The sequence below is a fragment of the Odontomachus brunneus genome, unplaced genomic scaffold, assembly GCF_010583005.1.
Source record: "Odontomachus brunneus isolate Ranch 3 - 2012 unplaced genomic scaffold, Obru_v1 Obru_scaffold_114, whole genome shotgun sequence".
Taxonomy (NCBI): domain Eukaryota; kingdom Metazoa; phylum Arthropoda; class Insecta; order Hymenoptera; family Formicidae; genus Odontomachus; species Odontomachus brunneus.
The window spans coordinates 451226-465265 of NW_022639564.1; the positions used below are offsets into that span (position 1 = coordinate 451226).

Sequence of the window (14040 nt, forward strand, 5' to 3'; positions counted from 1 at the left end):
CCCCCCCCTCTCTCTCTCTCTCTCTCTCTCTCTCTCTCTCTCTCTCTCTCTCTGTAGATCACTCATCTAGTCGGGGAATATCGGTGACGGGATCGCGTATAGGGCAAAACTCGTCCAGTTTTGCACACGCCGATATTCGATTCGGTTCGATTACTCGCGCTCGTTGGGTGGAATCAAATTTTAGAAGCTCATCGTCAGACCCGTGCCGAGCGAGTATTCTCGCGGCGAAGTGTTAAAGCAGCGTGGGAAGGACCGGGAACGTAATCTTCTCCCGGCTCTTTCGGCGCATGGAGGGATGTAAAAAGTTTATTACTCGTAACTAGAGGAAAACGCGAAAGCGCGTGAATATGCCGGAGGATGAGTAACGGATGAAAATTACTCCCCCGTACGCTCACGATTAAATGGCACTGACTTAATTACGTTATGCAAATTTCCTCAAATTTGCATCGTGACCAATTCTCAAAAAAAGCATCAAAAATATAGGAACGATACATACATAAGTGCTATGAATGTTACGAAATTCGTAATTTACCAAATTGCATACACATAGACACGGAATCGCTCTCATGAAAGAAGATGTGCGCATAATCAACGCCGAAATAACGCGCAATTTGTATATTTACCGATAAAATTCGTTTCTCCGCGTTACGTCATTTACAGCACAAGTATACCCGAGTTGAAATTTTAGTCGCGCATTAACTCTGCAAATTCCGTCGTATTTAAAGGAAAAATCTCGAAATAAAATACTGTACAGCCCGCACTGTATTCCTACCTTGATATTACAAAGAGTTATTGACTATTGCTTTCCACATGTTAAAATTTAGAAAAAATATATCGCAGAATTATTTAATATTCGATTATTTCAATATCCTATCTACTATTTAATCTTTATTTTAAATTTCAACAAGCAATGTGTTAATTATGTAAAATTTTCTTAATTGCAGAGAATGCAGAATGTATAAGACAAGCAAATATTAAATCATTAATGTGTGATAAAAAATATGAATGAGCAAGTAAAAAAGAAATAAACTTTGTTCATAAGTCTTTTATTATGTCTTTTTTTCTTTTATTGGCATTGGATACTCTGATAGGATTTAAGAATTCAAAAGCATTGAAAAGGAAAGAATTGTAAAGGCAAGAATAGCAATTGTGTGTCCAATAATATCATGTGTATCAATAGATTTATAAATTTAGATTTATTTTACAATATGAACGAATCTCCTACAATAAAAATAAAAACAGAAGAAAAAACAAATAAAAAAACACTTTGAAATATTCAAAACAAGATATTATTGCAATCAAAATGATATTATCAGACATACAGATCAACACTTGCGATATATACAGTACATTTTAAGACCGCTATTCATACTTGTAAACTATTCACAATCTTCGATTGAAAGCATAATTAATTGCATGGTTATATTCATGAATCGTTAGTCGGTTATTTGGGTCAATGTTTCTTGTTGTAGGAAATAACGTAGATACAGGTACATACTGACGAGTAATCGGAGATTCATGAAGCTATGATTACTTATCAAATGATGGCAATCTACGAACACGACCTAAACGACCTAAACGACCTAAACCTAAATTTCAACTCGGATATGTCGTGACTGTCGTTGAATTTATCGAAGATTCTTTAATATCAAAAACCTCTACGTATATAATAAATAACTGCTCACACACCTGGAAATATGTGATGTATCACTGCCCGCGTCTTGCGTCCCAGCTTTTCGATCCAACACTCTAGCTGCTCTGTCGTGACACTGACACTAACACTCACGCAGATACGATTCGACCAAACACGTGTTAACCATTTCACTACCAATTGTGTTTTTTAAAAGTACAATCTTCTTTTCCTTCATTAAATACATTAATATATATAATATAGTTTTAACTAAAAAAAAGTTTCACGTTTGGCGGCAAAGGGATAAGGCCAAACAACACTGATGTACCTCTGGGACTCCCTTTTTGGAAGGGAGGCATATTAGTCCCAACGGTAATAAGCAGAATGATGTCTAAATGCCAGGAAAGCTGTTTGTTCACTCGAATAAGTTTATTGTTAATTAGTGAGGGAAACATATGTCTCGTTAGACAAATATGTTCCGTTGGTAGTGAAAGGGTGAAATAACGCGATGCCGACGAGAGTTTGATTAAGTACTTCGAACGGACCGACGAAATGTTTTAATCACCCAACGGTAATGACAAATAACGCACCGGTACACGTAGTCCGCGGTATGCGTGTCGCTCGCCGGCTTGAAACGTAATAAACACTTGAGAAAGTTCGCGACGCACGAAGGTACGTTCAATCGTCCCGAGTGTTTTGATCGTTGCGATCACTCGATCATGGAGTGATGGTGGGGGAAGGGTACCGGCGATCCAAGCGGTAGTCCTTATTGTCTATTGTTTTGGTATATTCTCGTATACGTTTTCAAGGCCGAGTGTTATATTTAAACGGATGCTAAAGTCGATAACGAACTCGAACAATGACGCAGAGACGATCATCACTAACATAGTTGTCCTTTTCGTATTTCTTGTACATATAGAACTTATATAAATGTGTGTTACTTTGTTTTACCATATTCAACAGAAAACCTAACCACGCACACATGTGTAGAAATCTTCTTGCAAACTTTTCGGATATTTTTAAGCTTCTGAACTCAAATGCAGAGGTACAGAAATGTTCTTTCAAATTTTTCTGTTTGGAACGTTCACACTTTCAGTATGTATAAACTGCAGAACTTTCGGATTAGGCAAATATTACGCTAACTGACAGCTTGAGATTTTACATTTAGATTTTTTCCGTTTTCGTCATATATTGAACTATTTATTTTTGCACGAACTTTCGTTGCGTAAAAGCATTTGTAATTCTGTACAACTAATACGATGTAAACTTTGCCGAAAAATGTCAGTATTCTGTCGGTAAAATTTTCAGTATCCCCTTAAAAGAGAATATTTTGTCGGCTTGTGAAATATTTCATCGGACTCTCATCACCATCGCGTTAATTAACACATGTTTCTCCGGTCGAATAGCACCTACACGAGTGTCAGTGTCATAAACTAGAATACAAAATGCTGCGAGTAGTCAGAAGCACAATGCTAGCTGGGAAAATCAGAATGGATGGACGAAAGATGCGAGCAGTGATATATCATATATACTTTCTGAATTCTTTAGATATAAATAAATAAATAAATATATATATATATATATATGTATGTATATATTATATATATTCAAATTGCGCTAATGAAAGAAAAATATAATAAAGAGAATATAAAAAAATAGAATTTATTGCTTTAGTTATTCATTTTCTCTCATTAATTATCTTTGCTTCTTTATTAAAAATCATTATTAAATTATTAAATATTTATCTATCGTAAACACATATTCTATTTGCAGTTAAACAAAAATCGCATAATTTTTAAGCACATTGCTCAATGAAATTATGAATAAAAATTTAATGCAGGTAAAGTAGTGAAATAATAAAATATTAAATAATGCGAAAACAAATCGTCTTTTTCTAAAGACATTTCTACACCGAGAAAATAGGATTAAATAACCATTCGTAGTATCAAGATAGGACGAAAGTCTGTACAGTATTATATAAAGTTAAGGTTCTCCGTAGGTTCCTCAAATTTGGCGGAACCTGAATGGTCAATGTGTGAAAGCAAAATTACCAGTCGGACACAGAGTCACGCAATTGCATCGATTGAATAAAATGCCAACCGACAATCTACAAACTGCAGGCGCGAATCACATCGAATTCCGAGAATCTCGACGGAGATCTATTCGAGAAGTCGGAAGTCGCGTGAGTCAGTGGACATTCTGCGTAGGAAACATTTCATATCCCGATGGGTTTATATTCCGACGCACAATTACGTCGTATGCTAGATGCTTCGAGCTCGTAAACAACGTCGGCGTTTTTGCGCTTTAAGTACAACGTATTCGAAATATTAAATGCACAAGGCGGATACAGGATGACGCGACAATTCTTCAAGGATGTTTCTTAATTTTGCTCGACGTTAATATCTCTACTAACGAGACATTAAATGACGAATGATGTTGAGATAAAAATGCGAGGGAAAATTACTCAATCGAGTAATATTCAACGAGGGAATTTACATTTCTTTTTTCTTGCTTTTTCTGAAAGAATCGCATAGCGGCGAGTACATAGTTCTAGCCATCTCTTATATGTCGGTCGCCGTGTCCGTGTTTGTGGCGAAACGTCGACCAATATGAACGAGTACTTGGCGTGCGATCGAGCCGTACGAGCGAGTATTTAGCACGCGATGTTTCTGTCGCGTCCGCGTTGCCTGACCGCGATGAACGGCCTCGGATGTATACGATACAGCCGACACTTATCAGCCGTCTTATCAGCGGTAAACCGAGCACGCTTCCCGTATCCCGACAGACAACGGCTCGCGCAAAAACGAAACTGGAGCGATAACGAAACATGTTATCTATCGATCTCTCTCTCTCTCTCTCTCTCTCTCTCTCTCTCTCTCTCTCTCTCTCTCTCTCTTTCTCTCGCGGGCTTGTAGTTGCAAAGTAATCAGAGTCGCATTCGTCAGGTCAATCAACGCGGTTGGCCGTGGACACGCGAAGGTGGTTGCCTCACATCGAACGGAACGCCGCGAAACTCCGTTTCTCGAATAAAACTCGATGCCCGAATCCTAAGGAGTAATTCAAAACTGACCCTTCAAAGAGCGTCGACGGGATATTTACGGTCACATGACACGCGGACGCCATCTTTTCCGCGGCTAAACTCGGCAATAAAGTACAGAGGTCAGGTTAAATAGCCATTTCTGGTTACGAACGATAGTCTCCGCTGTCGGAGAGCTGTCTTCGTCTCTATCCATTTCGTTAGATCGGTTTCCTCGACTGTCTCCGCGCTCAATCCGTTCAACATGATCGACATCCCGCCGACGGTGCAACGCCGTCGCCCATAACGGAGCATCTAATTTCATTACTGACGTCGGGGCGAATAAACGTCAATACGCGATTCGATGCGTAGGATGAGGACACGCACCTCGCTGCAAGCTGGCCTTGCGGCAATCTCGCAAAGTGCAAGAGCACTCGAGAAATCCCGAATCGCGGTTAAGAATGTCGTTCTGAGAGGAGATTTCGCCGGCTGGTTTAAAGCGAAAGATAATAAATTTTCCCCGGAAAAATTCGATGATGACTGTGTCACGAAATTTCCTCGACCAATATTCTCCTTTTTAATCATTTTTCACGGATAGATTGCGATTCTACAACGATTCCATATATGCTTGTGTTCAGCACAAGTCGGGACGTCAAATTATTTTGCTCCTGATCGCTATATTATTATTTTTTTATATATTATTATTATTACATATTGGCATATTATTTTATTTCAGATCTACCGAGGACCCTGTATATCCTATATTAATTATACGGAGAGAATTTTATAACAAAATTATTAATTATTAATTATATAATACAAAGCAATCACAAATGCTTCTGCTAAATGCAGCCATTGTTCCCCAACCACTTTTTCCTGCAGTAAACGAAAATTATTGTGCTATCTCGGCCCTCCAAATTTCCCCCTCAAATCTTCACCCCAACTCACGTTCCTACCCTCTGTCGAGATTTGACAAAAAACGTTATCGAAGTTACGACGTTATGGAAACCGGTCGATCGATTTCAATTCCTAACTTCGGGGGTAGAATTCCTTTCAAAACGTCCCCAGTCTGGTCTCCATATCGAGAAGACTAGTTTTCAACACTCACCTGTCCATGATTGTCGAAGCCATGCTCCTGGGCGATCTCGTCCGCAGCCTCCTGCCCGGCAGGCACGTAAACGGCGAACTGATTCGAATAGATGGGCACCGGTCGCGATCGGGGTCTCGGTTCGGATCTCGCACCGACCAACAGCAGCGCGCACACCAACAATGTCACTCTGAGGATCATGTCGCGGAAGACGCGGACGACGAGTCCCTGCGGTTGTAGCAGTCACAGACGGCGACTTCGACACTGCCAATGAGACGCGCGGCGTCGTGGCGAGCGAGCACTTACGTTCGTTCGAACGAGATTTCGCGGAAAGACGCGTAATAACGAGCTCGATGATCCTCCAAGTTTACGGAACTCGCGAGTCTCACATCGGAGCCGAAGGTCGAGTGACAGACGGACGCGACGTCATACACACGTAACCGATCAAGTCGTGCGGATCCACGCGCGGATCACGAGAGACGACGCACTGCGCCTCGCAAATTTCCCTCGTCGTCGTCGTCGTCGTTGTCGTCGTCGTTGTCGTCGACGAAACGGCGTGGCCACCGAGAGACGGGCGGACGATGGTGGCAGTGGGCGCTCGCTTGTCTTATCCTGCAACATACAAAGAGAAGGAAAACCGCAGGTTAGAGCCGGTGTGCATTCGTGTCACGCGCTCGGAGGAAGGACGCGGTGAGAATTCTTGCGGCGGGCGAACCAGCGGCGGCGCGTTGTGATATTAATTGTCACCGAGTGCACGGGGCGACGCGCGGGACGCTGACGGTACGGAATACGGCGGCTGGGAGGAGGGACGGGGACAGGGAGAGGAGTTCGTTTTTCCTGCTTCTTGACGTGCGCCGCGGATTTGCATTACAATGTTTCGCCATGGGCGTGGGCACGCGCCCGCCGGCCGCGAATGTTTGTAAACTTCCTTCCTCTTCCTCTGTCCTTTCTCTCGTTTTGAGAAGGTGAGGAGGAGAGGGGGAAAGGGGAAGAGGAAACGATACCGAAAATTTGCGAGGCGCGAATCGTTTAATAACAGATCTTTATTTTCACATTCGTACGTTGGGAGATTACGTAATTCCGGCAAATAACCGAATGTATCGTTGATGGCTCGGCAACCTGACGCGACAGATAAATAAATGGTTAACGCGACAAAATGCGTCGGTGAAATAGAATAATTACGATGATGTGACCTATATCGTCCGCGAGTCATGACAGAATATAATTAAAATTGCATAAGCGCGCGTGTACACACGATGTAATCCACAGTTAATCGTCTAACGGATGTCATTACAATGACGGATTCTGCTTGTTTATTTTCTTCATTAACGGGCAATTAATAAAGCTCCATATCTGTTTAGCTATCACATTTGAGTCGACGCAGTGGCAAGCGTGAGAGGCGGAATAGCCAGGCCCGCACTTTTGCGAGAAGTTCGCGGGATTATAAGGGTGAAAGAAAGTTTGCTCGCGCGATATTTGCGACGAAATGATCTAAAAATCGTTTCAAACTCGCGCGACGGCGGAATCGGCCGTTACGCAATCGAATCGAGTTCGCCCGTGAGGATAAAGAGGAATTCGAGTGGAACTCGCTGAGAAACGTGGCGAAAGCTTTCGTTGATCAAATTTCGATTGTGAACTATGCGATGTGTATATATATATATATATATATATATATATATATATATATAGCCGTTGCGCTGAAGTTCGGTAAGTAACCGGTAGACTGGACGTAAAAGGAGAAGTCCGTTTCCACGGCACTGTCGATAGTTACGGCGAAACGAGCGAAAGGCCGAACACGAGTTGAGTTTGAAGTTAATCGGGCTCTCTCACGAAACCGTTACCGCTCGTAATGAGTCGGGAAATAGACTAAAATACCTAACGGATATTATGATTTATGCACGCCCTAATTAAAGACACATAAGACACTCTCGCAATTGTTGTTAGTAAATAGGAGACAAAGAGCACTTGGTCTAATTAACGAAACACCGAGCGAGATTACTTTACGCAATAAATATAATTTAATTTGTTAGTCCAGCAACGATACGTTTGAGATCACACTCAACAAAATGCAATCTTATCTTTAGCGGAAATCCTCTTATATGTGACTTTATAAAAGCATTCTTTTAAAACCACAAAGAAGATATTCTAGGCACAATGTTTTTAAAATTAGAGGAATTTCGTCCTCCATCTACACAGTACAAGTTTTGTTTTTAATAGATAATAATAGAAAATTATATTAAAAATTATCTTTATTATCTTTATTGAAAATGAAAAATCTTTATAGATAACAAATAGAAAAATCTAATAAGAAGATATTCTACTTCAAGTGAGTATATCCCTCTTGTTTTAAAAAATAAAAAATTATATCTAAAATTAAAAATTATGATCTTATTTTTAACAGAACCCTCTTACGTATGGCTTCAAGAGGATTCTTCCAAGACTAAGAGGATTCTTCCAAGACTAAGAGGACAATGTAAATAAGCACAAATCGAGTCGAAATTTTCATCTTAGTCTCGACCTCAATGTTCCATTTAACGACCACTTTGATACCCTGAAGCCTATGTCAACTTCTTTTGAGTCTATTTAACCTAGCTCTGCAAAGAAATCCTCTTTAGAACCTACAAGTAGCATTTTCTGCCATTTACAGGTGCTAAGTAAGATTTCAATCTCCATGTATACTACATACACTGATCCTTCAGAATGCATAGACGGTAAAAAGTTCAAGTAAGACTAAAATTTCGACTCGAAAATATTCTTAAAGTTGGGGGAATTTCGTCTTTCATCTACAAGTTTTGTTTTTAATAGAATTTTTTTCTAGTAAAAGACACTCTGCTTTATGCAAACATATTTTTTTTGAAAGATTCAAAAGAGAAGACAAAAGTTAGAATAATATCTAGATTTTCGATTAATAGTTCACTTCATTATAAGAGGAATACTTTCTCTCTTAAAGTAAATCAGTGGAATATCACTGAAAGCAGTAAATATACACTAACTTGCAGCTATAAGTATAGCACTGAAACTGATCAGTACTATACTTATAACTGATATCAGTGACTATTCATTCATTCACTTTAAGAGAGCTCTTTCTGTAAGAATTTTCGCTCAGAACATGAGATCACAGGAAATAGTACTTTGTAATTAGAGTTCTTTTTGTGAGCTGTTTTCCCTTTTGGTTGAATCCTCTTAAGGCCACATGCAAGAGGATTCCCGCTAGAAACAAGATTATATTTTTTAAGCGCATTATAAGTGCATCTTATGCCCGTTTCTAACAACTTGGTTAACTTAACTGGTTGGTTATTCCAAGGAGATTGATCAATTACATTTTTCCTTAGTCAAACATGATAGATGCGACTGGTCAATTCCTTTGGAATAACCAGCCGGTTAAGTTAACCAAAGTTGGTAGAAATGGGCATTAGTCATTTAAAATTTCCAAGCCACAACTTTTTCGACTGAATCCTATTCACGCCTATTCCCTAAATGATTAAGTTCGTAAGAGCAGACTGTAATTTTTTTAGAGAGGCTGAGATTCGCGCTCGTTGATTCGTTGGTCCGCTCGTAACGGCCACGCTCGCTCGTCTCGCGCTGCGGATTAATCCAGCAGCAGCCGTTGCTGAATCGGCGAATCAAATAAAAGCTCCCGGAATCGCTCGCGTTTTAAATTCGTTTGGGAAAGTTCGCGAGAGAACGGCGGGCGCGCATGGGCCGGAAATGCGCGTCGGGTCGGTGGCCAACCAACCCGGTCGGGAAAAAGGCGAACTCCCGCCCGGTTGCCGGGCGCAGCCCGGCACGAGAGGCGGAGGGTGTATCTCGAATTAGTTTCTTTACGGAACTGATCTCCCGGGAAACATCCGCTTGTACGGGGTAATTCCGTGGCCGCGCGAGCAAGCACGACAGCGACGGTACGCGCACATTATCGCGTCTTCTGCCATCTTATCGTCCGTAAGTGTCCTCAGTCGCTGCCAATGCGAGTGTACACGGACACACACACACACATACATAAGCGAGCACGAAGGATTCGCGTTTATACGCTTGCTGTACATACGTATGTATGTATTCGTTCGTTCACGTGAACTCATTAAAGCCCGAACGTAAAATGAGACGATCCTTTGAGCAACGTCTGACATCTTGCTTTGATAATAAATGAAACGCTACTGGAATCCAGCAAATGCGCACAACGCTGGCGACGGATCGGGATTTGAAATTAAACGGCGTTTCATCCGGGGAATATTAGAGAGATTACGAAGCCAGCTTGTTTAACGTATGAATTTTCGCAGCTGGTGGAAAGAGGGGGAGAAGGGAAGGAGCGGGCGCACGACGCTTCCCGCACGCGAAATATTCGTGTTGCCCACATTGGCCGAGCGTCGCGCGGACGTATGTATGTTCGGGGTAAAAACATTGTAATTTGCGACAACGCGATAAAATTCGTCGCGCAAACGCGACGCGTTCGGGTTTGCGAAATATCCGAGTGAACGAATGTCAAATGAATGCATTACCCGACACGGCCTCTAAATAGATAATATAAATAAAAGCGTTCAGCCGAACACACACGAGTGTTGACTGTCAACGTGGCGGGTGGGAGGGAAAGAGTGGAGGGAGAAAGTAACTCAATTGCGAGAGAAAACGCGTGTTCGTTGCGAAATTGCCATTTTTCGGGAATTTCTCGCGAATTTCCAGAGAAGCTCGACGAAACGAACGCGACGAATTATCTGATTCAAGAAAACGGCAAATGCAGAGAAATGGGGGAAAAGAGAGAGAGAGAGAGGTAAAGAAAGAAACATACATTAGTTCATGTTTGAAATTAATTTTCTACCTTTCAAAGAAGTTTTAAAAAAATGGGGGAATAATATTAGAAGTAAACTAGATTACACGGTCGATTCTACGGTCGGTTACTAATGAGTGTTCACGTACATGGAAAAGAGATTTCAGTTCGTGTAACAGAATGTAGACCAGACGGAAAACTCACTGACGAAAAATAATATCTCTGTTACTGTGGTCGAAAACATTCGTCTCAACGTTCAGCTGCATTAAAAACTCGGTTGAGAGGTAATTGAGAGCAATTGGCTGAGTAAAAACCTCTCACAGAAATCTTCCACATCCGAGTTTTTCATCTGGTTCCCAGATAACAGAAAATTTATTTGCACTAACGGAGTTAGTGCGTTGTTTTTTCATGCGCGTTGAAAACCCGAAAACCTATCGTATTGTCGAACAATGTTGTTCTCCCGCGATTGCTAATAAATTATTTACTCGATTAGCCTATCGGGACCGTCATAAGCTTGATTTTGCGTGACTGGAAATTTAAAGATCCTTAAGAATAATTATAAAACGATATGTCTGACATCGAGTGTGACTGCGAGTCACTTGTATCATTACACATCTTCAGCGAAACTTCTGCGTGAGACTCGAATGCTTCTAAGAAAGACTCGTCGAAAAGCGATTTCAAGTCTCAAGAGGCAGCTGGCACGTGACGTTCGAATGACGGGTAGTAGATGCACGTCCGACTTTCGTGACGTCAAGACGCGAGTATCGCTTTTAGCGCGCGAGACATCGCCTCGTAAGAACGATCGTCAGTAGAACGCGAAACAGTCTTCTGTCACGTGCTATTTAAATTGCTAGGACCACCTGCACAACTGACTCCCGCGCTCGGCAATTACGAGAGCTCGCTTAGGAACGATCCGCGAGCGAACGACAAAACGGACGGGCGGGCGGAGAACCACGGACGTCGCGAAGAATATAAACTCGTCCTGACGAAACTTCGGACGCCCCGCGGCCGCGTTAATGCCCGCAGAAGTTAAATCCCCCCGGTGAATACGGGTGAGTAATAAAGCGTTTCTGGCCGGGCAGCTGCGTTTGCCGAGAAATACGGTCAGCGAGACCGACGCGAATTCTCGCCCGAGAACAGGATCGCTCAGCTGTTAACGCTTCCGCGTGCACCGCCCCATTTCGCGTGTACGCGATGTTAACAACTTACAGGAGAATATTTAACCCTGCAACGGACGCGGCGCGGAAACACGTCGCATCAGCGCGCACGTGGCGCGTCCACAGCACAGTGCAATACAGCTCAGTGCAGCGAAGGTTAATACAACGTGGAGTAAAGAGGATATTATTCTAACTGGCGAGATTTCGGTCCCTGCGCACTACACTGCGTATTTGTGTATGTGTGTATATGTATATAAGAAAAAATATATAAAGAAAGATATTCGATAGGTATAGATATACTAATAACATATTTGCTTAAGTCTAAATGAATTTAATTAATTAATTAAAATTTTACTATTTTTAGTATTAGAGAATAGTGTTTCATTAAATAATTAATTAAGTTAAATTTTTAATTATTTTCATTTAATTCTTTAAATAGAATAAACAATTGCTTTTTATTGCTTAGAAATTAAGGTTCTAAGAAGATTTACTTTTTCTTCTTTAGAGAAATATTTTATATTAATATATAAACAAATATATTATTAGTTCCCATCGAATAAATATTCTTAATTTCCTCGATTTCTTTCTCTCAAGTGTGAAGAAACGAATAGAAAAAAAGATCAGATGGAAAAACTAAAATTTAGCTACTGTGGTAGCTAAAATGTATCACTAATAGAGACAAATAATGTCGAAGTTATATTTATTGACTGTTTAAATATCGGCGCTACGGTGTTAGAAATATTCGCCGCTAGATAAAAAGTTCTTATTATTTTTTCATTGCGCTCCTTTTTTAAATCGTACTTTATCCGAATCGAAATTTTAATCCTATTTAATGTTAAAAAAAGTGAAAAGAAAAATTTTTGATATCATCAGAGTCGAAATAGAAGTTAATTATATCGTTAGAATTAACCTACTTTGCTAACTTATGCTTTGCTAACTTTGCTCCTACTGCATTGTAGAATTCAAAATTTAACATAGGGCCAAAATTTCGACTCGAGTAATCTAGATGATAATCAATGACTACTTTAACGCAAAAAAAGTAAAGTGTTTCGTACTCACACGATTACGCTATTTAATCTTCAGAATTACACAGAAGGGCAATTTCACGTTCATCGGAAGCGCGGTAATTTCCACTTTCCAATGGTCTTCGTTTCAAATCGTTATGACGTCTACAAACGAAGTTATCGACGATTGTACCGAGCTGCGTTTTTAATCGGCCGGCTGTAGATACGCGACTGTTCCCGCGCTGTAAGTGAAAGTACGCCGCGGCCCGGCTCGCTACTCCCCCCCCCCATCCCTCCTCCCTCCGGAGCTCAGATAAGCATAGCTCCGCCCACTTGCTCACTACGGTCATTCACCTCAGGAGCAAGCACAGTGCGTCAGTGCGACAGCAAGTCGAATTTCGAGCATGGCGAATTTCAGGACTGAACCAGACGCCGCGGTTAAGTTAGGTTAATATACTTACATACTTATTTATATTTATTTACACTTACATATTATAAATATATATTATAAATAATATATATTAAAATATAAGTAAGTTATACATATATATTATAAATAAGTTGACGTAGCGACATGAAATAAAAAGAAATTTTCTTAGGACGCGTTCCTACACGTTTTTGTCAATCAATGCGCGCGATGTGAGACAAGTTCAATAAGTTCAATTTCTCTCTTTCCTTTTATTCCTCTTATACGATCTATTATCAAATTATAATTTGTTTGCAGAGCTCGAGATTCTCACGCGCATAAAATATTTAAAAATAGCTACTTAGGTACTCGAACAAATGCGCGCTTTTAATTTCTGCTAATGTCTATCCTGCAGCGAATGCGTTTTACCTATGATACCTAATTTTCGGAACACTACATTTTGTACTCATGAGTAAAAAATAACATTAATAATAACATTAATAAATCTGATTGCGGCAATCACATTTAGCCAAGTAATATCCCTAATGTTTTCTTCGTGTAACAAATAAGAAATGGAAAAACACATCGCACGACTCATGGAAGAGTTATTACGTACATCGGCGTGCTGCGAGAAGAAAATTCATTAAAGAATTACACAAATTTTCACAGCACGATCTGCTTTAAAATTAATTCCCAAGAGCTTAACAAAGTCCCGATTGCCGGACTGTAACAATCACTCGAGCTGAAAAAAGACTGCCACCTTCGTTCGCGTTCTACAAATGCCATCTCAGGAGTCGGAATGGACGACAATATCGGGCAGACCGTTTCGCAGCAATTAAGCTTTCGTAATCTCTCGGGATGCACGGATGGCGACGAATTCTCAAGTCGCGCTCGTAAGGAGAAAAATGTAATAAAGAAAAACAAGAAGCGCGCAACAATGTCGAAGAGTAACAGAGGGTATTATAAAAGCGATTTTTCCCG

At 40.7% G+C, this 14040-nt stretch overlaps 1 protein-coding gene across 5 annotated transcripts in view; it reads right to left on the reverse strand.

Annotated features, from left to right (window-relative positions):
• Positions 1–14040, reverse strand: part of LOC116849386 (furin-like protease 2) — a 474332-nt gene that overhangs the window by 451219 nt on the left and 9073 nt on the right. For all 5 annotated transcript variants that reach the window (XM_032826505.1, XM_032826504.1, XM_032826507.1 and 2 more), the window contains exon 2: positions 5755–6345. In XM_032826505.1, the coding sequence (XP_032682396.1) occupies positions 5755–5934 (180 nt within the window). In that variant the 5' untranslated portion in view covers positions 5935–6345. The remainder of the gene's footprint in view (positions 1–5754; positions 6346–14040) is intronic.